General features: G+C 48.5%; 3 protein-coding genes across 9 annotated transcripts; 2 read left to right on the plus strand and 1 right to left on the minus strand.

Moving 5' to 3' along the window:
- Window positions 1-48: 48 nt before the first annotated feature.
- Window positions 49-9,701, plus strand: LOC133167916 (short transient receptor potential channel 4-like). Its single transcript, XM_061299040.1, has 15 exons — window positions 49-1,202; window positions 2,570-2,781; window positions 2,842-3,060; window positions 4,097-4,237; window positions 4,335-4,511; window positions 4,666-4,866; window positions 5,490-5,826; window positions 5,881-6,020; window positions 6,090-6,290; window positions 6,363-6,484; window positions 6,584-6,779; window positions 6,849-7,043; window positions 7,123-7,164; window positions 7,396-7,485; window positions 7,565-9,701. Exons 2-15 carry the CDS (start codon window positions 2,623-2,625, stop codon window positions 8,030-8,032), a joined length of 2,688 nt encoding a protein of 895 aa, XP_061155024.1. The 5' UTR covers window positions 49-1,202; window positions 2,570-2,622; the 3' UTR covers window positions 8,033-9,701.
- Window positions 9,702-10,633: 932 nt separating this feature from the next.
- LOC133167915 (periostin-like) lies at window positions 10,634-19,545 on the plus strand. The gene is made up of 23 exons (XM_061299038.1): window positions 10,634-10,843; window positions 11,389-11,487; window positions 12,574-12,638; window positions 12,710-12,867; window positions 12,943-13,107; window positions 13,182-13,328; window positions 13,443-13,584; window positions 14,131-14,343; window positions 14,433-14,567; window positions 14,634-14,782; window positions 15,095-15,231; window positions 15,291-15,421; window positions 15,492-15,622; window positions 16,025-16,127; window positions 16,190-16,257; window positions 16,322-16,367; window positions 16,445-16,480; window positions 17,071-17,538; window positions 17,613-17,648; window positions 18,845-18,889; window positions 19,005-19,091; window positions 19,158-19,193; window positions 19,257-19,545. The coding sequence occupies exons 1-23, from the start codon at window positions 10,710-10,712 to the stop codon at window positions 19,316-19,318; spliced, it is 2,793 nt and encodes a 930-aa protein (XP_061155022.1). The 5' UTR covers window positions 10,634-10,709; the 3' UTR covers window positions 19,319-19,545.
- LOC133167935 (UDP-glucuronosyltransferase 1-2-like) lies at window positions 17,911-27,825 on the minus strand. Of its 7 annotated transcripts, none has more exons than XM_061299085.1 (6): window positions 27,685-27,825; window positions 24,515-24,867; window positions 23,149-23,474; window positions 22,559-22,842; window positions 21,477-22,172; window positions 17,911-21,390 (listed from the first exon to the last, which is right to left on the minus strand). In XM_061299085.1, the coding sequence occupies exons 3-6, from the start codon at window positions 23,150-23,152 to the stop codon at window positions 20,809-20,811; spliced, it is 1,566 nt and encodes a 521-aa protein (XP_061155069.1). In that variant the 5' UTR covers window positions 23,153-23,474; window positions 24,515-24,867; window positions 27,685-27,825; the 3' UTR covers window positions 17,911-20,808. The 7 variants fall into 7 exon arrangements, with proteins under 7 accessions (XP_061155069.1, XP_061155072.1, XP_061155068.1 ...); XM_061299088.1 differs by lacking the exon at window positions 24,515-24,867 and adding an exon at window positions 26,145-26,355 and having other exon boundaries at window positions 27,685-27,807; XM_061299084.1 differs by lacking the exon at window positions 24,515-24,867.
- Between the last annotated feature and the right edge of the window lie 135 nt (window positions 27,826-27,960).

Here is a 27,960-nt window from a genome sequence, read left to right on the forward strand (position 1 = left end):
TGTTGTCTTTTCAGTCTCCCGTTTAAGACAATGTTGACTCTTCGGGAGCTTTTGTCGTGGTGAAACTTTTGTGTCACGTTTCGTTTCCTTGTGTCAGTGTTGTCATGGTTACAGTTTGCGTCTCCGTGCACTCGCCCCTCCCCTCCTGTGTCAATTCATAATGTAATCACCGGCCGGCCGCTTTTCCGTGGAAGTCACGCCGCTTTCTGTCAGAGATAAACTTTTGGACGCACTCCGGTGCCGCCTCCGCATTTCAAAGCGGGTCAAGCAGCAACGTTGCGCTGATGAAATGTCTTCTGGCAGGGATCTTGTTTAAATACCCGCCACCATTAATCGCCTTTTACGGCAGAAGAATTATCTCCGGGACTATTTTTAGAATCAATCATGTTTTTTTTTCTTCTTCTACCAGACACAGACGCGCGGATTCTAATGGCTCCCACGAGAACGCACGCTTATGCAAAGCTTCGTGTTGCCTTATTCCATTTATTGATACACAAGCCGACCGTAATTGGCTATTGATTATCATGCGTATGATTGACTGCGAGCAGCCATCGGGGGCTCGCTCTTCGCAAATGACTTTTTCCGCCTCCTCACCCTCAGCGTATTTTTTGATCTATTTCATTTCAGTAGATATTGGATCGTCACCATTTACACTTCACGCACATTCCCCACAACTGTCACCTCTTGAACTGTTGAAATTGTCTTTTGCAGTGTTTTCATCATCATCACCATCATCATCTTCTTCTTCCTGCCAACAGGTAGCCGCGAGCGGGCGCGTGCACGCGGACGCTACTTTGAGGGTGCTGAAGAGGGGACTGCGTCTCTCTCTTTCTCTCTCTCTTTCTCTCTCTCTTTCTCTCTCTCTCTCTCTCTCTCTGTCTCTCTCTTTCTCTCTCTCTCTCTTTCTCTCTCTCCGCCTCGTTGATCTCTCTCCACTGCGCTCCCGATCCAAAGTCATCAGCGAGCAAGTCGTGCTCGAGCGCGGCGGTCCAGCGGCGGTTGCGACTCGCTTCCAAGTGTCCAAGGATCACGAGGACGTCAGGGATGATGGTGCCGCCGATGAAGAGAAAGAGGAGGTGGAGACGGGCTTGCGCGTGACAGATGCCGCGTTCAAACACGTCCTCCTGTGGATAGAATGAAATAAAAAGAGCGTCTCTATTTCCGCTTGCCCGCACGAAGTTCCCATGTGCAACATTGACAAGGTGGGTGCTTTTTGTTTCTTCTTCCTCCTCATCACCCTTTGGATGATGTTGAATTTACTCTCACGCTGAAAGAAAAATTGCGCATAAAGTGACACGCACGCACGGGCGCGCGCACGGGCGCAACTTTGACAAATAAGAATTGGCGTTTTTATGACTTGTCGGCTTCCCCGCCGCGCCACTGCAGCGGCTGTCGCTGCGCATGAGTGAGTTTGCATAATCCCTGCGGGGAGCCCCCTAAAGGGTCTATCATTTGGCCAACTCGCCCTTTAAACCAGAAGGAGGCTTCAGGACCAAACGATGCGGATACTGCGGTAATATTGGTGTTGCGCTGCCGTATTTGCGCGTGCGTGTGTGAGCGTGCGTGTCCCATAAGTACATTTTGCTATAGCTACTCGAGTGTCGAATCCAAAATTGTACCGTTTACATTGCCTATTACCTTCCTTCCAAATCTGGATCCAATCCAGATTAAACCTCTTTATTTTTTGTGTCTATGGACCAGCATCTAATAATTAGAAAAACGAGCAGCTATGTTTTCGGAACTTTTATCTCTTGACAATTGTTTTTGATTTTGGGACGATTTCCAATTCCTATTTTATGGCATGCAAAGTCCCATCCAGAAAAAACAACTTTGATTTTAACCTTTTCACACTTGATAGTTGCAGTTAGTTCGTGGAAGTAAAAGATTTTCCCACTCAGGGGAAACTAAAGGTCAATGTTGAGAATCATAAAAGTGGATGTACTGCGTCTTTTGTTTTTAAGATCTGTTTAAATGGAGACAGAACCCGTTTCAAATACAAGCTTCAGTGGAGCATTAAAAAAAAAATCCAGTTGACTTTTGTTCCCTTTTAAGGCGGCTGCAATGCACTGTCATGTTTTTTTGACTTTGTTGTTTATGTGATTTTATTGCTCATTCTGTTTATCGCCCTCTGAGACATTTCCTTGTTAGGACACCGGGGGAGGGCAACAAAAATAAAGTGCTGGAGAGCATCTTTGTTACCAGGCAACCGCAGCCGCTGTCAATCAATTAGCACACTAATGGTGTTCATGTCTGGACAGCGTCGGCCCCGCCCGTCAATCGGCGCCGGCCTGCGGCTCAAGCTAACGTCGTTACTGCCGTCGCTAATTGTCATTAGCTTAGCATTTCATTGCTTAGGAGACAACACTTAGGTTTTGTGTCGATGGCTTCTCACCGTCATCGTCCCGCAAATTAGCAAGCGAGACTTTTCGAACTTCTCTTTTTTTATTTATGTCTGGGCTATTTTAATCGCAGGGACAGACTTTTATTGATTGGTCAAGTGTCAGTTGCAACAGTTGCCAAGCAACCGTTAATGCCGTCATCCCAATAACATTTTCCCTTTGGCTTCAAGACGACGTCTACCGGGCCGGCGGCGTCTGTTAGCATCCTTTAGCTCGGGGCGCCATGTCCCAGCTCTACTACCGGCGGTCGGACAGCTCGTCGTACCGCGACCGCATCCCTCTGAGGATTGTGCGGGCCGAGTCGGCGCTGTCGGCGTTGGAGAAGGCCTACCTGGGAGCCGTGGAAAAGGGCGACTATGCCAGCGTCAAGCAGGCCCTGCAGGTGAGCCCACCCAGGTCAGGTGGAAGTGGCGGTTGAGTCACGCTCAGCTTGCTCTTGCAGGAGGCGGAGATCTACTTCAAGATCAACATCAACTGCATCGACCCGCTGGGCCGCACGGCGCTGCTCATCGCCATCGAGAACGAGAACCTGGAGATCATCGAGCTGCTGCTGAGCTTTGGCGTCTACGTGGGCGACGCCCTGCTGCACGCCATCCGCAAGGAGGTGGTGGGCGCCGTCGAGCTGCTGCTCAACCACAAGAAGCCCAGCGGCGGCGTGCAGGTGAGCGCCGTCAAACGTTTTATCGCTCATGACGTGATTGGCAAAAATCCTTCCCTCTCGCTTTCTCCATCTCTTAACGATTAAGAGACGAAGGGAGACTTAATCCCTCCGTCGTCAGCGGAAGCCTCACCGCGGGAGTTCAATGTTCTTTGCGGTGCAGAACGGAATGGAGGGAAACAAAAAAAGAATGCGAGACAAAAGAGAGCGTAAGCCGGCTCTGTGATCTGCCAGCCGTAACGGCAAACGCAACGTCAGAGCTAGGTCCACGTCTGTGTCTGTCTGTCGGCGCCATCGTTTGTCACTTGGGATGCTTTTGCTTTATTAGCCAGCTTTCAAGCCAATTTGTTGATTGGGCCTCACACACACACACACTTACACACACTGGGACTCGGAATGGATCGGGGACTCGCTTTGACGGGTTTCGCTACCTCAGCCGCTTGTTCATTAACAAAAAAAAGTTTTCGCCTTGTGCAGCAGTTTTGTTTTCAAACTTGTGACTATGTTGGAGTAATGTGATCATGGAAAATCTGCCTAGCAACAAGTCACGCTAAACAATTTCTGCACTTTTGTTTTGTGTCTGTTTGACTTCCAATGTCATCTGTCCGAGCGGTAAGTGCTCAGTAGCGGGCCAATTTTTCCATTTTAAAAGCGCCGCCGGCTGTCATAAATTTAATCGGAAGGCAAACATTTCCACACTAAATTGGGTCAGGAGGGGGAAAAAAGAAACATGGGGATGGAGCGCTTTTCATTCCGTTATGTCACGCTTGGGTTGCATTTGGATTGTTTATGCAGCTCACGTTAGCATCGTGACTTTTTTTATTTTTTTTATCAGTAACTGCCTGGAGAAAAAGAACAAGGACCGATGACTCTGGCATTAATGAAAATGTGTACTTGTGTGTACTTGGGTGTACTAATATACACATTTCCTATGCATTGGACTATTGAAATATAACAATGACAAAAATGTTTAAGTCATACCTCAAATAATTCTTCTCGTAAATGAACTGTGTACCTAATGAAGCGTCCCCTTGTGCAGGTTCCTCCCATCCTATTGGACAAGCAGTTCTCGGACTTCACGCCCGACATCACGCCCATCATCCTGGCGGCGCACACCAACAACTACGAGATCATCAAGCTTCTGGTGCAGAAGGGCGTTTCCATGCCGCAGCCGCACGAGGTGGGCCCAAGTCAGCACTTTTTGTCCCAGGCCGACGTCTCCGCTTGATTTAGCTTCTGGGCGGCTACTTGAAACCATTTGGAATGTGGGCGTGTAGGTGCGCTGCAACTGCGTGGAGTGTGTGTCGAGCTCGGACGTGGACAGCCTGCGGCACTCGCGCTCGCGCCTCAACATCTACAAGGCGCTGTCCAGCCCCTCCCTCATCGCACTGTCCAGCGAGGACCCCTTCCTCACCGCCTTCAGACTCAGCTTGGAGCTGCAGGAGCTCAGCAAGGTCAGCGACAAAGCACTTCTTTTATTCCTCTGGCCTCATTTGTTTGCTCTTAATCCAATGGATAGTCGAAATGAGAAGACTCGCAAGGAGCTGATGTAGGCCACCACTCACATCCAGATGCTCACACGGTGCGTGCCGGGCTGACGGGTTGCAGGTGGAGAACGAGTTCAAATCGGAATACGAGGAGCTGTCTCAGCAGTGTAAGGAGTTTGCCAAAGACCTGTTGGACCAAACCAGAAGCTCCAGAGAACTCGAAATGATCCTCAACTACAGAGATGACGTCAACCTCCTGGAGGAAGAGGGCAACGGAGACCTGGCTAGACTCAAGTTGGCCATCAAGTACAACCAGAAAGAGGTGCCCGCTATGCCGATTAGCGAACCGAACAGAACCTTGTGGTGTTTCGATGTAAGAGAACGACCCCAACGCCTCGCCGTATGGGTCCATCTAATCCAAAATCCCTTTTTGTGCCACGATTGGGGTTGGCTTTGCACTTTTATGTTTCGTTGACATTTGTACATCTAGAAATGTGAGTCACTCCACTCAAACACACACACAATTTAGGAACCGTAGTTGCCATGGTAACCGGGCTGCAGAGTTGGCACCCGACGATGCGGGTCGACTCTTTGTGGCTCGACTTCACATTGTGTGTGTGCGTGTGTGTGTGTCTGTGTGTGTGTGTTCCGCCTCATCACTCAGACATCTGCCAAGGCCAACATGATCTGAAACGTGGCCGTCTGACTTTTTTAATTGAACGATCTTGACGTGTCAGCCCTGTAGGGGGCAGTAAGCAGCTGGCTTTTGCAGGTGGCTCATGTTCAACTGTAACAATTTTACGGACAAATATTTCGAAAAATCACCTTGTGCCCAGCCACTCCAGTCCAATAGGTGGCAGTAAAGAGCAAGACATTTTCCCAAAATGATTTGCTCCTTTCGTATCCTGCAGGGGTCAGTAACGAGCACTGTCGGGATCTTTTCAGTTTGTCGCGCAGCCCAATTGCCAGCAGCTGTTAGCGTCACGCTGGTACGACGAGTTCCCGGGCTGGAGGCGGCGCCGCTGGGCCGGCAAGTTCCTGACGTGCGTCTTCATCGGACTCCTGTACCCGGCGTTCGCTCTGTGCTACCTCACGGCCCCCAAGAGCCGCTACGGGCTGTTCATCCGCAAGCCTTTTATTAAATTCATCTGTCACACGGCCTCCTACCTGACCTTCCTCTTCCTGCTGCTGCTGGCCTCGCAGCACATCGTCACCACCGAGCAGGACCGCCAAGGCCCGGCGCCCACCACTGTGGAGTGGATGATCCTGCCCTGGGTGCTGGGTGAGTCTGCCGTCCCGATGCCACGCGCTCACCTCATGCTGCGCTTGTTTGCAGGCTTCATCTGGGCCGAGATCAAGCAAATGTGGGATGGAGGTTTCCAGGAGTACGTCCACGACTGGTGGAACCTGATGGACTTTGTCATGAACTCTCTGTACCTGGCCACCATCTCCCTCAAAATCGTCGCCTACACCAAGGTAACCGCTTGAACATCCGCCATCGGGTCTCCTTCTTACCCATCTTTGTTCTCTGTCTCGCCGTTGCAGTACAGCGGCAGTAAGCCGAGGAACCTGTGGGAGATGTGGCATCCGACGCTGGTGGCCGAAGCGGTGTTCGCCATCGCCAACATCTTCAGCTCCCTGCGTCTTATCTCGCTCTTCACGGCTAACTCCCACCTGGGACCCCTGCAGATCTCGCTGGGCCGCATGCTACTGGACATCCTCAAGTTCCTCTTCATCTACTGCCTGGTAGCGCCGCTGTAGCTTGAGGGGTTCTGGAGACGTGTTGAATAGCAAAAGGTGTCACCTTCCCCCTTGCAGGTCTTGCTGGCTTTCGCCAACGGACTGAACCAGCTTTACTTCTACTACGAAACCAAAGCCTCGGACGACAGGATCAAGTGTAAAGGCATCCGGTGCGTGGAGCAGAACAACGCCTTCTCCACGTAAGTCCAGTGGCTCCAGCCCCTTTTATAATCTTCAGCAATTTTCATGGACCTGATACCGTCCTAACCTCAGCTTCGCCCTTCAAACATCTCCCGCAGGCTCTTTGAGACCCTGCAGTCTCTCTTCTGGTCCATCTTCGGCCTGATCAGCTTGTACGTGACCAACGTGGACGCCGACCACCAGTTCACCGAGTTTGTGGGCGCCACCATGTTCGGCACGTACAACATCATCTCCCTGGTGGTGCTGCTCAACATGCTCATCGCCATGATGAACAACTCCTACCAGCACATCGCGGTGAGGGATCACCATAACCGCTAAAAGTTCTCCCGCCCACCCGTGCCGTAACCGTACGTCCCCGCTTAGGACCACGCTGACATCGAGTGGAAGTTTGCCCGCAGCAAGCTGTGGATGAGCTACCTTGAGGAGGGGGCCACCCTGCCGCCTCCCTTCAACATCATCCCCAGTCCCAAGTCTGTCTGGTACCTGGCCCGCTGGCTCAAGGCACGAGTCTGCCCGGACGACGGCGACGCCCGCCAGGACACCATCGGCACACTCGGGGTGAGCATGGATTCTCCTTTGTTGGCCTTCCAGGAAGGTTAGCTCTTATCTCAAGGAAATGCCTTTGCCTCCTGTGCAGAGACGAGCTGCGGAGAACCTGAGAATAAACCATCAGTACCAGGTAAGCTCCGCCCCTTTTATGTGCATGCTTATATTTGTGCATTTCCATCTGCTGCTGGAAGACATTAACGATGAGTCATAGCGCAGCTCGGTTCTTTTTGTGCGCCTCCATGGCGGGGGGTGCATCTTTTTCTTTGTCGCTCGCCATTACTCTCCCGCTTAACGGGCCGTGACGTTTCCACGGAGACGAGCGAAAAGGTGCTGATGGCCTCTCTGATGGGCGCGCGCGCAGGAGGTGGTGAGGAACCTGGTGAAGCGCTACGTGGCCGCCATGATCCGAGACGCCAAGACGGAGGAAGGTCTGACCGAAGACAACTTTAAGGCGAGCGCCGACATTTTTCCAACGACCTCGTGTCCAGTGTAGTGCAAAAGCATGAAAATTAGTGCGTGTTGTGTGGCAGGAGCTGAAGCAGGACATCTCCAGCTTCCGCTACGAGGTGATGGGCATGATGAAGTCGGGGCGACCGGTCCTACAGGGTACCGCCGGCAGCCCACCCGAGTCCACCCTGGCTTACCCCAACGCCTCCTTAAAGATAGCCACTTGCACCCCACCTAAGAACAAAGCCAGCCGGTTCAAGATGGCCGCCTCACTTCTCCAGCATGTGGCGTCTGCCGCCCGGATCCCTGAAGCCCCTAACGGGCTCCTCAACGGTGACGCCGGAGACTTTGCCGTGTTCCACAAACGACACCTCGGCGGAGGTTGCCGCCACCACGGGTATGATCTTCGTCAAGTCGGGCCCACAGAACTTTCCAGGAAAATGTATTCTCTATCGGAGGAGTCGGAGGAGGACAAACCGGGTGGAAGCGGTCCGGACGTCAGTGGCAACGTCTGTAGCGTGGCGGTGCAGGAAGACGAGAGCACAGCCTGAACTTTGACGCATGCGCCAGTCGACGCTCGTTGACCTTTGACAAGAGCCTCAAGGACACGGAGGCGGTTGATTTCCAACCACTGCCCTAGCTCAGTCCAGTCCAGTTCAGTCTCACACGGGCGGCCCGTGGTTTTCTGTTTACGAAAACATGAAAGATGAATGGCTAAAGATTTACGCCCGGCCACATGTTCAATGAAATCCCAAGTGTAGCAAGTGTTTGCTTGTTAGCTTAAACGCTAACTTTATGCAAGAGGCCCAATCGCAATGTTCATGTCATTTGAATCCTTAAAATGGACTCCAAAGTAAGCTACTATTTATCAGTAAAATATTAATAGTGCTGTTAGCTAGGATGTAAACGAGTGGGTATACATATATTTTTGGGAAAAAAAATCCACAGCTCATCTCAGGATAAGTATTGTTAGCTGTACAAGCCTCTCAAACAAAACATTAACACTTACACTAACATTCTGCTGCTTAAAAGTCCATATTTTGTTTTTTTATCCCTTAAAAAAATGACAGGCACACAGGTACTTTATCCTAAAAACCAATGCGACCATCCAAATATATTTCAAAGATGGACTGTTAAATAATCTGTAAACGAATGCCTTTCTGTAGTTAGCTAAAATGGTAACAATATACTATTGAAGCGAGTTGCCTAAAACATTCATTAGTGTAGCACAAATCTTTTGTCGGTATTTTGTCTTTTTTGAGATTGGGAAGTGAGCCGACCAATCAACGCAAGGCAAGGCAAAAAAATAAATAAAAAAATTTAAATGTAGGCAAGACTGAGCGAAGCGCTTGGTGGAATCAAGAACTATTTTCTTGGAGACTCAGGGAGACATTTAAGTGTTTTGTTATGTTAGCATGTTAGCAGTTAGCCAAAAGGTTTGCCTCTTTTTTTTGTGCACTTTACGCCGATGAATCGATTTCCTCAATTCCTCGATTCTTATGGTCCATCGCTGGTTTCTATGCAACCAAAAGATGGGAGGCCTCGCTTTGGATACTGACCACAAGGGGCGCCCTTTCCGAAACCAATTAAAGCAAGTCACACTGACTTCTCACCGTTTGAGTCTTTACAAATGGTGAGTCTTGAATAGAAACTTGAGAAAAAAATAGCCCTGAATTCACGCGGGAACTAAAAAAAACACACACACACACACACAAACAGTTGTTCATCACAGTACACACAAAAGCAGTTTATCACAGTACACACAACACGGGTGCGCTGCACAAGGGAGAAAAAAGGCACTTGTTTAGGAAAGATAGAATGTAATGTTGCACCATAGTGTATTTTATTGTCAGATTTTTGAAAAATAAAGTCAGTTATTTTCCAGGAAAAAGTAGACTATTTCTGGGGATTTTATTTTGTATTAAAAAGAAAGAATACAATCACAGTGCAATTTGGGCGGGTCATTACAAAGTTATATTGTGGAGGGAATTAAAGTCTGACATTCCCGGAAAAACACTGAATATTTCGAAGAAAAGAATAGTTTTTGTAATTTCAGAAAAAAGCGAGTATAGAGTCACACTTGAGTGGAAAGAAAGTTGTATATTTTAAATAAAAATGTCTTTTAGGACAAAGAGTAATTTAATTTAAAATGTAATTGTGATTCAAAGTCATTTAAACGTCCGGAAAATGTATGTGTGTTTTTGAGAGAATACAACAGCATATTACAAGAATAAATGTAATGGTTCAATATAAAAAATGCTTTAAAGTTGCATATTTTCCTCAAAAAAAGTATTTTATGAAGAAAAGAAATCACTTATCGTACCATAAAGACATTTTCTAGAAAACTAATTGAAAAAGTTACATACTTCACTGAGAACGTCAATATTCCTAGGAAAACAAATTCTCAGCTCAGATTTCCAACCCGCCTGTACTGACAAATATTGCCCCCTAGAGGGAGACGTCATTGCAGGATGGCCACGCCATTGAAGCAGACCGTTCATTTGATTTATGCACCTTCCAAAAATTCTCATTTAAATTAACGATGCCGCAAAATGTATTTAAAAAATCGATTCCCCTTTATTGTGCTTGGGAGACTAACAGTGATGAATGCCGCTTATAAAAGTGTAACAGATTATGCAGAATCTGCCTGTTGCTTGGCAAAATTCATTAGGTGCACAAAAAGAGGCCTCGAGACGGCATGAGTTCATTTATTGTTCCCAATGACCTCACCGTTGCCATTTGGAAAGGGCTCCATCTTGCGGGGCACTTTTCCCCCTGCCCCTCATGCATTGTAGGCTCACTTGTTGCTAGGCAGAATTCAAAGTCAAGATCTAGACTCCCATTTATGGACCTTTACTGATTTCTGTATGAAAGACATTAAGTTCCACGGGGCACTGCTTCCTTTGCCCCTAATGCATCATGACATCATAACATCTGTAAACATGTGTTGTCTGTCTTTTTGAAGTGTGGACAACAGGCGAGGGCGTCCCGGTTGCTCCAGGATGTGATGGAGGTGTGAACCGGGGTAGGAGGGGCCACCACCCGCCTCAGCTGAGTCACTAGTTTGGGTGGGAGGTGATGGGGGGGGGGGGGGGGGGGGTACATGGGTGGGACTGGGGTTCAGCCCAGTGTGTGTGTGTGTTGGTATAAAAGAAGCGCCTGACCCAGTGGCGCACACATCTCAACAAGCGTGTTCCGTTTTAGGCTCGAAGAGCGCGTGTGCGTGTCATGACGACTCCAAGGATGCATCTTGCAACGGCGACCGCCTTCCTGCTGGTGGCGCTGTGCTCACTGGCCGGCGTGGACGCGTCGGCCTACGACAAGATCGTCAGCCACAGCCGCATCAGGGCCAGAGCCGAGGGGTAAGAAATGTTCCTGTGGGAGCATAAAATTCTGCGTGGAAATGTAGAAAATAAGGCAAGAAAGTCAAAAAGTGTTCAGGAAAAAAGAAAGAAAAAATGTGCATTTTTCAGACAAATTCTGTGAAATTGTATTGTTTAAAGAACAACTTATGTAGTTAGGTGGGAAATCATTTTTGAGAACTTTTAAAGATGATCAAATCCTCGATTTTTCAGACAAAAAAAATCAGGAGAAAAAAATCGTTTGTATTCAGGGAAATTTTTTTTCCTTTCGACTCAACTCACATTTTTTATTTTATTTATTTGAACACATGTTCACAGGTGTTTTTTATTGTGGTTGCATGCGCGTGCATGTGCGTGTGCGCTCGGGGCGTCCAAATACAAACGCAGCCTGTACTTTACTGTCAAATAAAACTTTGCGTGACGTCAATCAGACAAAATGAAGCGTTTGAGCGTGCGCTTCCTTTTGGACGTGTGTGCACATTCTTTCTGTCTGCTGGCCATGCCATCACTCATCAACTTCCACCTTTCCTGCTTTCACCACTCAGGCCCAACGTGTGCGCCCTGCAGCAGGTTCTGGGGACCAAGAAGAAATACTTCAGCACCTGCAGGAACTGGTACAAAGGCGCCATCTGTGGCAAGAAGGCGTAAGTGTCATCACCCCTAACACACACACACATCCAGTGACATTCTGGTCACAAGATTAGGTACACCTGCATTTATTTATTTTTTGCGGTCGTTGGCTATAAGAAAAAAGAAATGGTCCAAAATGGTTGGTGCAGTGCAGCATGGCTGACTTTGCTCCACTACCAAGCCAGCTGTTTATTTAATCAAAGTACACAATGATTACGACGAGAGGATAAAGCGGAAGCCAGTTTTGTTGTTTCGTTTTTGTAGTCTTCTTTCAACAAGCGTCGGCGGTAAGCATGGAAGCAATTTACAGCAACGGCAAAGCGCCTCAAGACAAACACGTGCGTTCGTTTGTCGACAAACTAACAATAAATAAAGAACACTAATGCGACGGCGACTTGAGTGTTGCCTTCTGGCGTAAATGCAGGAAGGGAAAGGAAAATTGCTGCTTGATGAGGCTATGGGAGAGCTTTTCTTTTTTGGGGGTGGTCGTAACTGGTGCCAGACACTTGAGACTTTTTTTGCGAGTCAGGCACGTCCCGCCAATTTCATATTCCAAAATCAAACCAATTGTGCAGCTGGACTTTCCAAATATTCATCCAAATTTTCTTGGCAAATCCTCTAAAGGCTCATCAAACTTTGAAGCTTTGGTATTCCCCCAATCTGGTCGACGTCCTGTTCAATATGGGACACAAGTCCTGACGAATTTTTTTTTTTTTCCGCAACCTGTCATGATAGACAAATCCAGATAATTTCAAAATAGTTTTTTTAGGGGGGGGGGTCCTAAATGTGTGTTTAATTTGTTCACATGTGGCGCACATCTGTTTGGCTGTCAGCGGATGATGACATCGTGGCTTCCTGATGTCCAGCTGTGTGTACAGATATCTGCGTGTGTGTGTGCACGCGGGCGAGAGAAAGTTGTTCCGAAGAAGTACTGTTGTCTATTAGCTCAGCGTGAAAAACACAATCATTTTATGAGGCGGCTCTGGGGCGTGGGAATTCTGAGAGACGACTCCACAATGCAATGTCCAGCGTTTAGAATGAATTTATTTCTATTAATTTTCCTGAGAACCATTTTGTGTCTCTGTGTCGCCCCCTTGCAGCATGGTGGTGTACGAGTGTTGTCCAGGCTACATGCGCCTGGAAGGTATGAAAGGATGTCCTGCAGGTGGGTGTGGACTTATTGCAACAATTGGAAGAAAAATGGATTCCGAGTATCACTGTCTCCGTTTCCCAAAGTGGCTCCCATTGAGCACGTGTATGGCACCCTGGGCCTAGTGAAGGCCACGGAGACGCAGCAGTACGCTGACATCTCCAAGCTGAGGGAGGAGCTGGAGGGCGGCGGCTCCTACACCATGTTCGCGCCCAGCAACGACGCCTGGGACCTGCTTGACACCGTGAGTAGGCTCGCCGAGAGCTCCTCGTCCGACTGGTTGACTCGCAAGACTTTGAGAGCGTTGTCGCCGTTCCAGAGCGTGCGTTCGGCGCTGGTGAACAACGTGAACAAGGAGCTGTACAACGGCTTGCGCTTCCACATGCTCAGCACGCGCCTGCTGACCAAAGACATGAAGGACGGCATGAGCGTCACGTCCATGCACGACCGCTTGGGGCTTCGCATCAACCACTACGCCAACGGGGTGAGTCGCCAATCGGCAAGGTTCCCGTCATCGCTCTATTGCCATGGATTGTTAAAACGTTGGGCGACACCTAGGTGGTGACGGTCAACTGCGCCAGGATCATCCACGCCAACCAGGTGGCCACCAACGGCGTGGTGCACGTCATCGACCGAGTCATCAGCAGCGTCACCAACACCATCAAAGGCGTTCTGGACGTGGAGGATGAGCTCTCGTCCTTTAGCGTAAGAGCGCTCTTTTGCTAACTTTCTTACCCCATGCTAATGCTAAACATCTTTGAAATGTAAAAAGTCCAAGTAATGCAAATTCCCAAACTGCTGTGACCTCGGTGCTACCAGGCCGTGGCGTTGGCCTCGGGCATGATGGACAAGCTGGACCAGCCGGGACACTACACGTTGTTTGCCCCCACCAACGCCGCCTTCAACCGCTTAGGACCAGGCCACCTGGAGCGCCTCATGTCAGACAAGGATGTCATTGCAGGTATGATGTCACATCTCCATTGATTGTCATGTGTAGCAGCCAATGAGGGTTCAGGGCTCTTGAGTGACAATTGAAAAGTCCAATTTGGACTCCATCTGTAGTCCAAATCTGACTCTGCAAAGCAAAACATTGTTTTTTTGAATGTGTGAAGATCTTCAGCATGTAAAGCGGACATATTTACGACTTCCGACGCAGTCACGTGGCGCTCGGTTGGCCAGAAACCCGAGCCAGAGTTCTCCGTGAGTCACGTCCTCCGTGAGGACATTCACTCACATTTGGCTTCGGACGTGGCCTTGGCTTCCTTGACGCGAACAACTCTGTCCTGGCAGGCCTTTTTCCTTTGCTTACTTGTACAATTATTGATGTCATTTCAAATGTAAACACGGAACAAGTGCCTCAAAGACTTTTAAGGGCCGGGACAAAAGTCTGTTCGGATCATGGCTTGTATCTTCTGAGCGTGAGCTGCTGCCGAACGACTCTAATTGTTTGAAATTGAGAAGGCTGAACAGTTAAACAGTCCTTCCCGACTTCTTTGCTGTCCGGCAGCTCTGGTCAACTACCACCTCCTGAAGAGCGTCCAGTGTTCAGAAGCCATCGTGGCGGGCTCGGTGTACGAAACCGAGGAGGGCAGCAGCGTGGAGGTGGGCTGCGACGGCGACAGTCTGACGGTCAACGGCATCAAGATGGTGCTGAAGAAGGACATCGTCACCACCAACGGCGTCATCCACCTCATTGACCAGGTTCTGATGCCAAACTCGGGTAAGAACGTACGAGCCAACCAGGTGCTGGAAATAGCTGGAGAACTCGCCAGCTGATGTTGGTGCCCGTGTTGCTTGCGTGTTTTTCAGCCAAGGATGTGATGGAACTGATGGACAAAGGCCAGAGTACCTTCAGTGACATGGTCTCAGAACTGGGCTTAGCAGCCGCCTTGGCTCCCAAGAGGGAGTACACGCTCCTCGCCCCAATCAACTCAGCTTTCACCAGTGAGTCCGTCCTGGAACACGCGTGAACGTTTTGAGTTTGACACGGCTTCCTGTCCATCTTGTCAGACGAGGTGATGGCGACCGACCAGACGGCGCTGAGGTACCTTCTGCAAAACCACGTCTTGAAGCTGAAGGTCACGCTAAACGAGCTCTACAACGGCCAGCTGCTGGAGACGATGGCCGGAAAGTTTCTACGAGTCTTCATTTACCGCACGGTCAGCTCCCGCCGGGTTCCGAGTTGTCGGGCATGAGCAAAGAGATCACAAGTTAGCGCCAAATTCAATCAAAGTCTGGCAGCAGATGATCCGTGTTGCTCCCTCTTCGGATCATCTGGTTTGGCTTTACCTCCTCGTTGCTTACAATCAACGTAATGATCAGCAGACCTAACACTGTGATCTAAGGCGGGCTTTCGTAAGCGTTTTTGGGTCCAGGCGTACCTCACGGGAGTCAATCTTTCCGAGTAGTAATTCTCCAAAACCTTAGTCAAAACCGGATTTTCTTTCTTGGGATGGCCTGGTGCGTTTTAGGCGGTGTGCATCGAGAACGCCTGCATGGTTCGCGGTAGCAAGCAAGGAAGCAACGGGGTCCTCCACCTCATCAGGACCATCATCAGACCGTCGGAGAAGACCACCTACGACATCCTCAAAGCCGACGGACGCTTCAAGTAAAGACGTGTACGCATTTTTGGCAGGAATCCATCATTTCATGCCCTTCCCTTTGCAGAATTTTCCTGGCGCTGATAGAGACGGCCGACTTGAGCGAGCTGCTGAAGCAGGACGGCTCGTTTACCGTCTTCGCGCCGACGGACGACGCCTTCGCGGACCTGAGCCAAGAAGACATGGCGCTGCTGAAACGTCCGTCTCCGGGCCGCCCGCCAAGTGTCTGTTTTTCGGCAAATCCCAAAACGGCTTTGCCTTCCGGCAGGCGATCCGACGGCGCTGAGGACCATCCTGCTCTACCACATCAGCCGCGGCATCTTCATCAATGGCGGCCTGGAAGGGGGCGTGACCAATCTGCTGAAGACGCTGCAGGGAAGGAACCTCCAAGTTTTGTCTGTAAGTCCATGCGTCCATTTTCCAAATCAAAGTTGTCCCTCGCTCCATCCGGCGTGAACTACGGAGGCGGTCCGGATGTAATTACGAGCTCCCCGTTCCTTTCGGCTATCTGGTCACATCTAACGTGGGCTACAAAAGCCGTGTGGAGGAGGGGTAACGGATCCCGGTGTGACTCAGCCGGGCCTCCTGATTGCAGGAAGTTCCGTGGTTAAGCCTGCTTTCACCATCAACCAAAGCGTGAGAGAGAGCAGGAGATTTTAATCACGATGCGACGACAATGTTAAACACGTGTGAGGTTTCGAACCGTTGTCACAAAAAGAAATATTTGAAACACAGACTAGCTTGAGCATCTGACAGTTCCTGACCAATGCTAGCTGAGAGTCTTCCTGTGTGTTGATGCAGGTGAACAACTCCATTCATGTCAACTCGGTGGACGTACCTGACAGTGACTTGATGGCCACCAACGGCGTGATCCACGTGGTGAAGAACCTTCTCTATCCAGCAGGTCGGGACTCTCCTCAGAAAAGAAGATATCGCTCTCTACTGATGCCAGATTTTCCCTTGCAGATCTTCCAGTGGGTCGCGAGGACCTTCTGTTCATCCTCAGGAAGCTTATCAAGTACATCAAGATTCGGGTAGGAAAAAAAAAAAGACATCAGGATACATGTTTTTTAATACAAAATGAAATCTTCTCCATAGTACGTGTCAGGATTCTCTTACTCGGAAATCCCGCTCACCTTTGTCAGTAAGTCGTTTTTCACTCCTGTGCCGTAGCATGCTCCGCCAAAGATGCTAACGCTAAAGCTATTTGTTTACCTGCAGGGAGGACCATCACTACCACAGAGTACACCCAGAAAGGTAAGTGCTCTTCCTCATTTGTTTGCTTTCAGCTCAGTTTAGTGCTTGGATAAAAGGAGTGCTCAGATGCATTGGTTTGTGAGCCATTTCTTTGGACTTGGAAGGCACCTAAACTCCCCCCCCCCCCCCCCCCTTCCTGGCGTTCTTAGTGTCTTGTTAAAATGCGTGCACCCAAAAGTGACATTCGGGCATTAGCGAATTTCCTGAATGGCTCCCTGTCAGATTTATGTTATGAAGAGAGACGATCCAAAATGTCTTCATTGATGGAATCCTCCCACGCCTCCAGACTCCGATTACATTCATGCTCCCTCTCATCATCCAACGTTGGCGTTTGCTCGTGAGCTCAATTAGGCTGTCCGTTCAGCTCGCCAGTCAGCTTCCTCCCAGACGGTTGTACGCCTCTGCCCTGTGTATTGCGTAACGGAAGAGATCAAGTGGGAGCCAAGTAGGGGAGATGTGTGTGTAAATCTAAAATCCTGTCTGGAAAGCCTCGCCTGGACTTGAAAGCCGACTCCTGTTCCAAATCCAAAGCTCTGTACGGTCTGATTTGAAATCTTATCGGTGAGTTCAAACGCTTCTTTGATACGCAGTACCCGAAGAAACCGAAGTGATCCGGGTCATCGAAGAGCAACCGTCCATCACCAAGGTGGTTGAAAGCCAACCCTCCATCACCACGGTAACGCGGGTCATCAAAACGGAGCCGACGCACACCCGGGTGGTGGTGGACGGCAAACCCTCGGTCACCACGGTAACGCGGGTCATCGAAACGGAGCCGACGCACACCCGGGTGGTGGTGGACGGCAAACCCTCGGTCACCACGGTAACGCGGGTCATTGAAACGGAGCCGACGCACACCCGGGTGGGGCTGGACGGTGAACCCTCGGTCGCCACGGTAACGCGGGTCATCGAAAGCGACCCCGACGTCACCCGGGTGGCGGTGCGGGGCGAGTCGGTGATTACCGAGGTAACCGGCGTTGTCGAGAAGCAGCCAACCGTTACCAAGGTAACCCGAGTGATCAGTGAGCCCGGCTTAACCAAGCTGACCAGAGTCATTGACGGTAAGACGTCCATCCGTCTATCCAATTGTGCTTGGCCTCCACTGGCAGATAATCGAAGACTTGTGAAATTTTAGGTGGACAGGCCGCATCGGAAAGCGAGACCATTGCAGGTCAGTTTCCCGTCCTTTGAGGATGCTCTTTCAGTGTCTAACAGAACCGTCGTCATCATCGTTCCAACTTACCTTGGTGCTCCTCAGACATCATTCACATGGTGTGCACTGAATCTTGGCAAAAAGATTCATTCAAGACTGAAATGTCTTGAACGTTTACGAAAAGAACTCAGATGAAGACTTGTCAGGTTTGTTGAAGACTCCAAATCATCTGAGCTGTCTCAGAAAAGACGGATGTTATACTTATTGACCAGACTTTAAATTGTTGTTTATGACAAAAGTATTTTATTGGTTCTTCCTTGAAGGCAGACAGCTCGTAAAGTTGTTCAACGAGAGAGAAAAGCAATAAATAAGAAACTGTAAAGTTGTTCCGCCAAAGTTGTAAATCGCTGACTGACTTGTGCTCGAGCCAAAAGTGTTTTTCTTTGACGGGAGCAGCTGGATGCAGCACCATGACGTTTGAATGTCTGACAAGAACATACTAGATGCCTCATTGAGTGCCATCCGTTCGACTGAACTGTGCACAAAATGAAAGCCTCTCCTTGATTTGTAGATTTGGCTTTGAAAGGAACTTCTAGTCCCAAATCCTGACAGAAGATTCTTTTAATCCCAAAAGAAGACGCTAATCTCAAGATCAGGTTCTAGTGCAGCGAAAAGGTCCCGGTCCCAAGAGAATACGATTGTCCCAAGATAAGATTCTTGTCCTTGGATAAGACTCTTGTCCAAAGAGGTTTTCCTTCAGCCATAACTCAAGTCTCTAGTCTGTGTTGTTTTCTGGACAAGGATCTAGTTTGGATCGAAGGTGATAGTCTCTAAGGAAAGTCCCAAGAAAAGCTTCTAGTCTCAAGTCCTGAGAAAAGGATCGTCTCAAGTGTGAAGGTTCAAGTCTTGAGAGGAGGGTTTAGTCCCAAAGATAGCCTTTGATTCCTAAGAGGTGGTCAAGAGAGGCAACCAGGCCTGATAGTAGATCAGGTCTAGATTCAAAAGATTCAATGAGGCTTCTGTGTCTGTATGTCTACACCTCTTTGTTTGGTGGTGGTGGTGGTGGCAGAGGTGGTGGCATTTGTCTGTCTGTCCATCCATCCATCCATCTGTCCGTCTATTGTTGTCTATGGTGGAGGTGAAGGCGGTAGGCTCTGTCTATCTGTCTGTCTGTCGAGGTGAATTAATGGATTGATTCTCGCCAACCTCCCAAGGTGAAACGATGTTCCCCGCCGGGTTCAAGCCGCATATCATCGAGGGTAGGGTTCCGCTTCCCTTTCCAAAACAGCATCAGGAATCTTGATTGTGTGTCTGAAATTGAAAGAAAATCGACAGTTGCGTTTTGATGAGTTTTTAACTCCTCGACTCGCACAGGGCCGGACTTCTCCAGGATCACCACCATCCACAGCGACCCTAACCTGATTGAGCAGGAGTCGGAGAGAATCACCAAACTCATCCAAGGCAAGTTGTGGAATCTCTGAAGGTCAGAACGTGTGGCGAGTCATAACGATTGTGTCCGTGTCGCAGCGGGCGGGAAGTTCAGCGCCGCCAGGAAGGCTCCAGGTAACAAAACGAAATGACAACCGCAATGTGGACTTGTTATTGAGTTCCTCCTGTGGTCTTCAGCCGGTATGAGGAGGAGGAGGACACGCTTGGTCAGGAGTCACCGCAAGGCCACGCCCCAGTGAAGAAAGAATCCAGCGCCGATGGATCAAGCGAGACGCATAAAAACTCATCTCGGTTCTATTTTTATATTTCCAATGAGGAAAAAAAAAATAAGATTGTGACATGTATGAATTCTTGCAATGCTTTCAATGGTGCTTGCATTTACCACAATGGATGCTTCGGAAATGTTCCCCACAATTAATTTCATTCTGTAAATTATCTCAAGGTCAATAAATACGTGGAGTCCAAACTGTCTTTGATTTTTACGCAAACATCTTAACATAAAACGTTGACAACAATCCGCATGTATGTGCGTCGGAAATCCTTGAAATGATCCGTGGTGCTTGTTAGCCTTCGGGCTCGTCTCAAGTTAGCACAAGAGCGCCTGGCCTGGCGTCAAGGGAACAAATGACAAATGTTGGATTAGGAGGCGTGTTCCCAATGCAGGATGAGGCTTGAACTTCAACTCTCATCTTTCAACCACGCCGGAACTAAAGATAACAAGTTTGAAACTGAAGGTTGTCCTTTGGTGTCTTTAGCAACATGGCGGCTGTCAATTCGAGAAGGTCTTTGATGTTTTCCAGCCGATCCACCAAGGATGCAATTCATTAAGCCTCGACGTGTCATTTCCTGTCCCTGCACCATTCCCAGGTGGCCTCCCAAGACAAAAGTTTCCCCGCTCTCGGATCCTAACGACCATCCAGCCAGACGACTCTGCGCTCCTCCGTGTCTGTCCGCCGGCGTCCATTGACATCCGGCTAGCAAATTTAGCTGCAGATGAAACTACAAAGGCCACATGTGCTCGATGTGGGCTGGGACTCGTCAAGTCAACCATGACGTAGTACAATAAGAAATGCGCAGGTCCAACTTCATGGCTTGCAATCATTCTACAAAGTCATGTTTAAACCTGTTTTATCAGAGGAAAGGAAAATTGACGCAAGTCCAATTTGAGCATATGCTAGTTTGAAATAGATTAATTTGCTTTAGTACTATGATCATTTATTCTTTTTGCAAGGGACTTGTTGTGTGGCCTTGTTTTCGATGCTATTTATTGGCAAGCGACCATCAATGTGTGGATTTCTGTGAATTGGGTTTGGTCGTAGTGACCAAAATGTCCTTGGAAGCAACACGAATATAAAACATGTGCAGAACACTAATGGGATGATGATGATGACTCCATCTTGTTTGACTGTGAACAGGGATGTATTTTAGGCAGTCAACAAAATGTCTCCTCCGTATTCCCAGCCCGAGTGACATCATCATCCCCGCCAGACCACTGGCAGATTTTTCCATGCAAAATTTTGGCCCGTCGTAGACATTCACGTGTACAGCAAAAGGAAATATTGCAAATCAGCATAAATTGTCTTTCATGACAAATACTGAAGTCCAAATCAACTTTGCCGTTTTCTAATTCAATAAGTCCAGTGGAACCTTGAGATCGTCTTGGAAAAAGCTCGATGTTGAGCAAAACAACGAATGTTAGCTTTCAGGTTTCAGGGTTGGTTGTCGATTGCTATTGTCGTTTTGCTTTGTTCTTTCTCGTCTTTTTGCAACAGAAGAACCTGGCGAGAACCACGGCAGACAACACCGGCGCAATCACTATGGCCGCCAGCAGCAGGGCCACGTCCACGCCGTAGTAAGCGTACCAAGGCATTTCGTAGGCCTGCGTACGCAGATGCGGCGCCCCCTCGTGGCGCATCACATACTCCACCCAGAAGACTGCACGATCCATGGGCCTCATAGGCTGATCCCGGTGCAGTTCAGACAGCTTCCGTATGTTGCGCCGGTAGCTGTCGTGGCTCAGAACCTCCTTGAGGCTGGCCTCAAAGCCTTGGCTAAGGTCACCCAGCTCCAGGATCTTGGCGGCTCCTCTCTGCTCCAAGCGCACCAGGTTGTCGAACTGGTCAAAGAAGAGCGGGATGCCCAGCACGGGGACGCCATAGAAGATGGCCTCCTGGAGTCCGTTGGTGCCCCCGTGGGCCACAAAGACTTTGGTCTGCGGATGGCCCAGAAGATCCTTTTGGGGCATCCACTCCACCACCAGGGTGTTGTTGCCCAGCGTGGATGGCCGAGGACCCTTGTGACGCCAAATCACCTAAACGTGAAAGACAAAGTGTTGTCGATGGGATTCGTTTGCTCGTAAGGTACCGTTTAAAATTTTTCTCACTACGATTGCATCACCTTCTGCGGCAACCTGGCAAAGACGGCGGCGAGTTCCTCAGCGTCGCGCTCGGGCATAGCGTTGACCAGGCTGCCGAGACTCATTATGATCACTCCGTGCTCGCCGGCGCTCTGGACAAAGTCCTCCAGGTGCGCAGGCAGCGGGCGGGCGTCCCGGCACTGGAAGCCCCCGATGTAGACCACGTTGGGCATGGTGGGCCGGGGGAAGTCAAAGACAAAATCGGTGCGGAAGAGCCAAACGTCAGCCTGCCGGAGGAGCGAGTTGATATCGCAGCCGCCCGGGAAGTGCTTCCTGCAGATGGCGCTGTAGATGGGGTCGATCAGGATTTTCTGCTGGAGGGTGATCATGACGTAGAAAAAGACGTTCTTTACCCTCTGGAGGAAGTTCATCTTATCCGTCAAGCCTGATCCCGGCATGGGGACGTAGGAGAGGGGCGACGGGGCCATGGCCATGTGGCCCTCGCCGGCTTGGATCCAGCGTACGTTGAGCACCAGAGGAAGATCCAAATACTTGGCCAGAATCACGCCGGGAGCGATGGCCGGGTCGGTCAGGACCAGGTCGAAGCGGGAGTCTCTTAAACTCTGAACTCGCCTCTCATCATCCAGGAACTCTGAGATTGCGTCTCCCCATGTCGAGTGGGCCTTGTAGATGAAGTTGGCGAACTCGCGGTGCATGGTGCGTCCTTGTCGGAGGTTCTGGGAGAAGAAGAAGAAGGTTTGACATCAATCTGACATTGTCTACTTTACTTTTTGACAAATAGTTTGAAACATTTTTAAACTGTCAAATTTGGGGCAATGACATTGCTGGCTGCATCAGCCAACCAGAGCAAAGCTTGCACTACTGAAATTAGCAGCCAATCGGTCGTCCCGTTATTGAGTGCTTCTCAAACATCTTCCAGGAAGTGAAGTTGGCATGATGCACTTGTGACCTCTCTTTTGTCTTTAGGGTAAGTTGCCGTTTCCCTGACTCCACTACCTACTCCACTAAGTTTGAAAAATTAAATTGTTTCGGGCTTTTTGCATGACCTGTGTTACTTATGGAGCAATTTAACACACACACACACGCACAAGCAGGATGTTACCGTAATGAGCTCCTCCATAAATTCGAAAAATTCCTGCCATGTTCCCGCCACGTCGATGGTGACGGCAGTGTAGAGCGGCGAGCTTTGCGCCACGTAGACGCTGTTGGCGGCTCTGATGACCGTCAGCTGATGTCCCCGCTGGTGGAGCTCCTCCAGAAGAACCTTCATGTTGATCCAGTGGCTGCCGTCCACCGGGAACACCAAGACGTTGCCCCCGTCACACCCGGGCGGACCCCCCCATGACGCTAATAAGGCCAGCAGAATAAATGCGAGTGGCGAGGATCCTAAAACACAATAAAAAAAAAAATAATAATCTATAAAATAATAATAAATTAAAAATTAATACAAAAGAAATATTTTTTTTTATTTGTTTTATTTTATTGTTATAAAAAAATAAAAAATAATACTTAAAAAATTAAAAAAGAAATGATTAAAAGACAATAAAAAAGAAATATATATTTTTCTATTTGTCTGAACTCTGAACAAAAGACCTACCCTCTATACTATATAGTCATTTTGAATCTGGTCCAAATAATTCTTGGGGTCACATTGTTGCCTTGTTGCCGTCAAAATACAAAAATTGAACATACCCATGGTGTTGATCCTCAGCAGCTACAGAAACTGCCGGCAGCGTGTTGTCGTCTAAATGTTGGACTTGAAACTGGAGTTGCAGGTGAACTACCAAGATAACGGCGGCGGTCACATGGTCGGCCCAGCGGCTTCAGGTCGCAAGTCCAAAAAAGCCTGAAATATCTCAAACATGCACGAAATCAGAGCCCTTCCATTCAGTTACAGAGTTGGTCAGACCTGTTGTTCTCAAGTTTGTTTACGCAAATACTACGCTCCTGTGTTATTTCCCCGTTTCGTTGTTTTGGGATCTGGTGAGCGAGGAAGGCTCCGGAATGCGCCCCGGGGCCTGAAAGCAGAGCGCTCGCTTTTGTTAGCACTGGCGGGTGGTCGTGACAATAAATCGTTTTGTGTGCTGTTAAAAAAAAGTGTATTCTTGTTAATATTTTGATTTTTTTTTTTTTTTAGTAAATCGTCATGCTTGTATTTTATATTTTATGAACTACAGACTGCGTTTGAATTCCTTCACTAACTTCACTGTACATTTTTAATGACCAATTGAAATGGAAAAAAAAGTCCTGTTGTTGCTTGTGATATGGGAAACTGCTCCCTTTTGTGTTTTGCAGCTGTTTCCTACTTCCCGTCACACGCTTTATCATCGGCGCAGTGCGGCGGCGCCGGCGGCAAATGGCTTTAAATCTCGGACGCGGCCAACCGGGTCGGCCGCATTAGTCTGAAAAAAAGTTTTTTCAGCCCGGTTTAGATAGGATAGAATCCAGCCACGGGAAGGAAAAAGTGGGTTGTGTTTTATTTCTTTTTCTATTTTTTCAGGAGAGAATCTGGTTTCAACCAAACTTTTTTTTTGTGCATTCTGTCATGCTTGACATGCCCACCAAAATTCAAAACAAAAAGCCGGGGCTTAGCGTTAGCTCTAACGATAGCTCCGGGGCGGGGCCACAGCAGTGGGATCCTCCATAGGGCCAAAGGTCGACGGGAGCACCGAGTTTGTCAGAGCTCAGAATGAAGGCGCGTCGGTCGTGCGTCGGCGTATTCCTCGCCGCCTTTTTTCCGTTGTCGACGAGCAGGTTGGCGCTCGCCAAATAACTGCGCGGATGATGTCAGCGTGTCAAACACGACAGCCGAGTCAACAAAAAACGCTCAACTGGTTGACTTACGTTTACAAATGGAAGAAAACGCTCACAATCGCCCGCCGTGTTGGCAGCGTTCACAACAAAAGAGCAAAGTCACTCGGCGTGTGCACGTGTGTTATGCAAGCCCGTCCATTGTGACTTGTGTGCAATGAAAAAAAGGCGGTGCTTTTGTGTGCCCTGAACTCACGAGGAAAATCAATGTGCACAGTGAGTCAGTCACCCCGCCATTTTTAACAACCTCATTATTTTTTCTTTTTTGATGCTGTGTGGCCTCAACGCAAACAGTCCAAAGGCTCCGCGCTGCTGTTTATGACACACTCGACGGACGCCATGTTCATTGCTGCCCGTCTGGATATTGTTGCCAAATTCCTCCGCGAACATGGCAGGAGTTCAAATGAGCTCGCCAACGCACGTCGGCCTGACATTGATCCAGACCAGATCCGGCCTCCTTTCCTGCTACCTGGGCCTGATTCTCTCAATCGCTTTTCCCCAGTCCCTCGACAGTCCACATTACAACAGAAGCTGGACGCTTGCCAAACGCCCCCATGTTGCCGAACGGGAGTCTAGCCGAGTAGCTTAGTGGAACCCTGCCTGAAAAAAAAAGTGAAGTCATCCATTTAGGTTTTGCTTGTGTCACAATGTATACATTGTCTGAACGACAGTCTCGGCCAGATTCCTCGGGGGTCAGTCGCTCTGCCCCGGGCAGCCAAATGTCTGCAAATGGAATCATCTGGCATTAGAGCGGTGATGTCATCTTCCAGATGTGATCTGTATGAGCATGTTGGCGAGCTCGTTCAGCTTCGGCGCAGCGGCCCGAGGTTGACGGTTGCAAATGAATCCACCCTCGCACGCGGCGGCAGATCAGTTGACAGTGAGGGGGGGGGCTCTTCTTAGATGGCAGCTCACACCCACACTAACTTCTTCTAAAAAGCATTTTTCCAGCCATAAAATGTTAGATTTGCTTTTGGTTTTGAGCTGGCCCATCCGCCCTTTTTAATAGTGGATATTATGATATACATGTAATGCTTTGGTTGCCATGGCCATGGCAAGCCTCCTTCAAGGTGATGACAGAAACATTTTTCATTTCCACGCGCTTGTTTGGAGAAGCAAAGCACTGTATGCTATTTTTGGCCCGATTCTGACGTGACCGGAATCTAAACTGTTTGAGTGAAACATGGAAGAATTGGACTTTTATTGGATCTCATCTTGGCAAATAGAAGTTACGGATAGTATTGCTTCTTTACGGTAACTTCCAGGGGGTTTACGGACCCTTTCCTAACTTGTTGGAGGAAGGTTGGATGACATCACTTTACAAACACAATACTGTCGCGTTTTATTTATACATCCTTTCGGTTGGGGATTTCTGTAGGTCGATATTCTCACCATGTCAGCCAAAATGTCGAAATTTATTACCTTCCCTTATTTGACCTTAAGTAATTTGTCCACGTGGAATCATGTTAGCATGCTGCACAATCCATTCCGTGCCACCAGGGGGCACTATAACCCCAAATGGTGAGATTGCGATTTTTTAAGTTCTGCCCCCGTAGCCAGTTTTAAATTTGGTAGGTATGTCCATCATGAGTAGAGCCACAAAAAGTCTCAGGAACACTTTTTGCCATTTCCGCGATTCTGTCGAGACAAACCTTTTTGGGGAGATTTTGTCTCATTGCAACCAAATTTGAAGCTGAATGGAATCATTTTTTACTGTAGACTTCCTCTCTTCTCTCATATGTATACATATTGAGCTCAGATGTCTATTAGCGTTGCCACGACAGCATTTGTTGAAATGGCAACACAAAGTGCTGCATGTCAGATCCCGTTTGAGCGATAACATGATTGTGTGCAAAGGCCGCAAACGACAAACCTACTTGTCCATCATCCCCATTCTTGTCCGCTGAGCTCGCGGCGCACGCTAGCACAAGCTAGCGCACGCGAGCGCACGCGAGCGTTCCCTTTTGATGACGTGGCAAACAGACTTTCCTCGTTAGTGTCGCCGGCTTTGGTCGCTCACTTTGCCATTTTGTGTTCAGCTTTTGGGTTTTCGAAAAAGTGGTCATGTGACTAGAAGAAAGCTGTATTCTATTGAGAGAAAAACATGTGCAAATGATAAGAAATTGGCGGTTTGTTGGTGCCAAGTGCCTTCGAGTTGTCTTTGGGGGACCCCTGGCGAATGTTTATTTGCTCTGATTGCAAGAGAAATTGAAATAAACACAAGCTTGGTCACACTTCAAAAACCTCATCAGAGTCTAACCGCTTCAAGGCTGCCGTGTTTTGCGTCTCCTTTTGCGCCATGTTCAAGGACGGGCTGCATATGCATCGACGTTTAGGAATCCTCTCGAGCTGCTTCGAATTTTGCTACGAATGTCGTATGAACATCGGTAGGCCGAGACAAATGTTTCATGAACGTGGTTGTCTGATTGCTAACAAGTTTTAGAGCTAAATGGTGACAAATAGGATTTGCGTGTGACCCAAGTATGACGTTAAAGATTGATGACTCGCCATAACAGACAAAAGCAATAACTCAGGGCCTCCTGCTACTAAGACCATTTTTCTTTTTTTTCTTTTTGGGGGACTCCTACTGTGCATAAATTTTAACCAGGACAACTTTGGCGAGTTTTGGAAACGCCCTGAAAATAGTGCCTTCCTTTTTTTTTGCTAGCAGCAAACCAATGACAGGATGTGTGCACTTTGGAATTCGTCCATCCTCTTGGGAATGAAGAGAGATTGGCGAGATGACAGGATGGATGATGACACTTTTGAGCTCAAGAGGGAGGGATGGCTCCCGCTAATTTTTTGTTTTTAAACGCGTGTTTATGAAATGTCCCAGAACGGACGCCTGCCAACTAAATGATGGCCGAGCTTCAGTGTTGCTTTTGGATTCCATTTTGGATCATCGCTTCCTTTTCCACTTCCTTCCCATCTACTGATGTAAAAGCTTCTTTCTCGCCATTACTGTTATTGTTGCTCAATATGGCTCCGCCTTTACAATTATATTTCCCCGGCGAGGAGGATCTACGATGTCTTATCTAAATGGCATCATTTGTTTAATTTGGAGGTTTGAATCAGTCCTGCAAGCTCACCCGTGGTTCTTCAGTGAGTGAGTAGGAACAGGAAACACACGAGAAAGGCTTTCTGTATTGGCCACAATTGCAACCAGCAATCATTTTTCAATATCATGAATCATAAACAGGATATTAGAAATCAAAAGCGACAGCTATCAAAATTAATTTTCAAGCATGCAAACATCGAGATGGAAATCGGAATAAGCACATTAGAAGTCGGACACATGAATTTCAGCAAAATCGTCCTAAATGAAACTTTGTAAACAACGTTGAAAATATAAAAGCAACTTTTCCAACAAAGACACACAGCACTTGTCAAGACACTTAAAGAGCGTTGAAATCTTACCTAACGGTTGACCTTCTGCAAGCTCGGTCATGTATGTGGACTTTTAACTTTCTAAAGAAAGAGGCCCGTGTGAGTGTGTTATAACGGAACCGCACCCTAAACTCTTGGGCCCTCATAAAGAAACCTCCTTTCCCCACTCTGATGTTGACACAACTCTTTCAACATAGTGCTGAGAGGCGCTCGCTATTGTTGAAATCATATGCATACCATACATTCAATCGCAGCTATTTTCCTTGCCATTTGTCAATTAAAAGCAACACTAGCAATGGAAACCCA

The sequence above is a fragment of the Syngnathus typhle genome, linkage group LG15 (genome assembly GCF_033458585.1).
Source record: "Syngnathus typhle isolate RoL2023-S1 ecotype Sweden linkage group LG15, RoL_Styp_1.0, whole genome shotgun sequence".
Lineage (NCBI taxonomy): Eukaryota > Metazoa > Chordata > Actinopteri > Syngnathiformes > Syngnathidae > Syngnathus > Syngnathus typhle.

Bases quoted from the DNA above. Each gene is read 5' to 3' on its own strand.
- LOC133167916 (XM_061299040.1), top strand. From the start codon at position 2,623: ATGTCCCAGCTCTACTACCGGCGGTCGGACAGCTCGTCGTACCGCGAC. The intron at 6,291-6,362 runs GTAGCGCCGCTG...TCCCCCTTGCAG, and splicing joins TCCTCTTCATCTACTGCCTG to GTCTTGCTGGCTTTCGCCAA. The intron at 7,044-7,122 runs GTGAGCATGGAT...CCTCCTGTGCAG, and splicing joins ACACCATCGGCACACTCGGG to AGACGAGCTGCGGAGAACCT.
- LOC133167915 (XM_061299038.1), top strand. From the start codon at position 10,710: ATGACGACTCCAAGGATGCATCTTGCAACGGCGACCGCCTTCCTGCTG. The intron at 15,232-15,290 runs GTAAAGACGTGT...TTCCCTTTGCAG, and splicing joins AAAGCCGACGGACGCTTCAA to AATTTTCCTGGCGCTGATAG. The intron at 17,649-18,844 runs GTCAGTTTCCCG...CAACCTCCCAAG, and splicing joins GGAAAGCGAGACCATTGCAG to GTGAAACGATGTTCCCCGCC.
- LOC133167935 (XM_061299084.1), bottom strand. The intron at 22,173-22,558 runs GTAACATCCTGC...TTCTTCTCCCAG, and splicing joins TTATGGAGGAGCTCATTACG to AACCTCCGACAAGGACGCAC. The intron at 21,391-21,476 runs GTGATGCAATCG...TTTCACGTTTAG, and splicing joins TTGCCAGGTTGCCGCAGAAG to GTGATTTGGCGTCACAAGGG.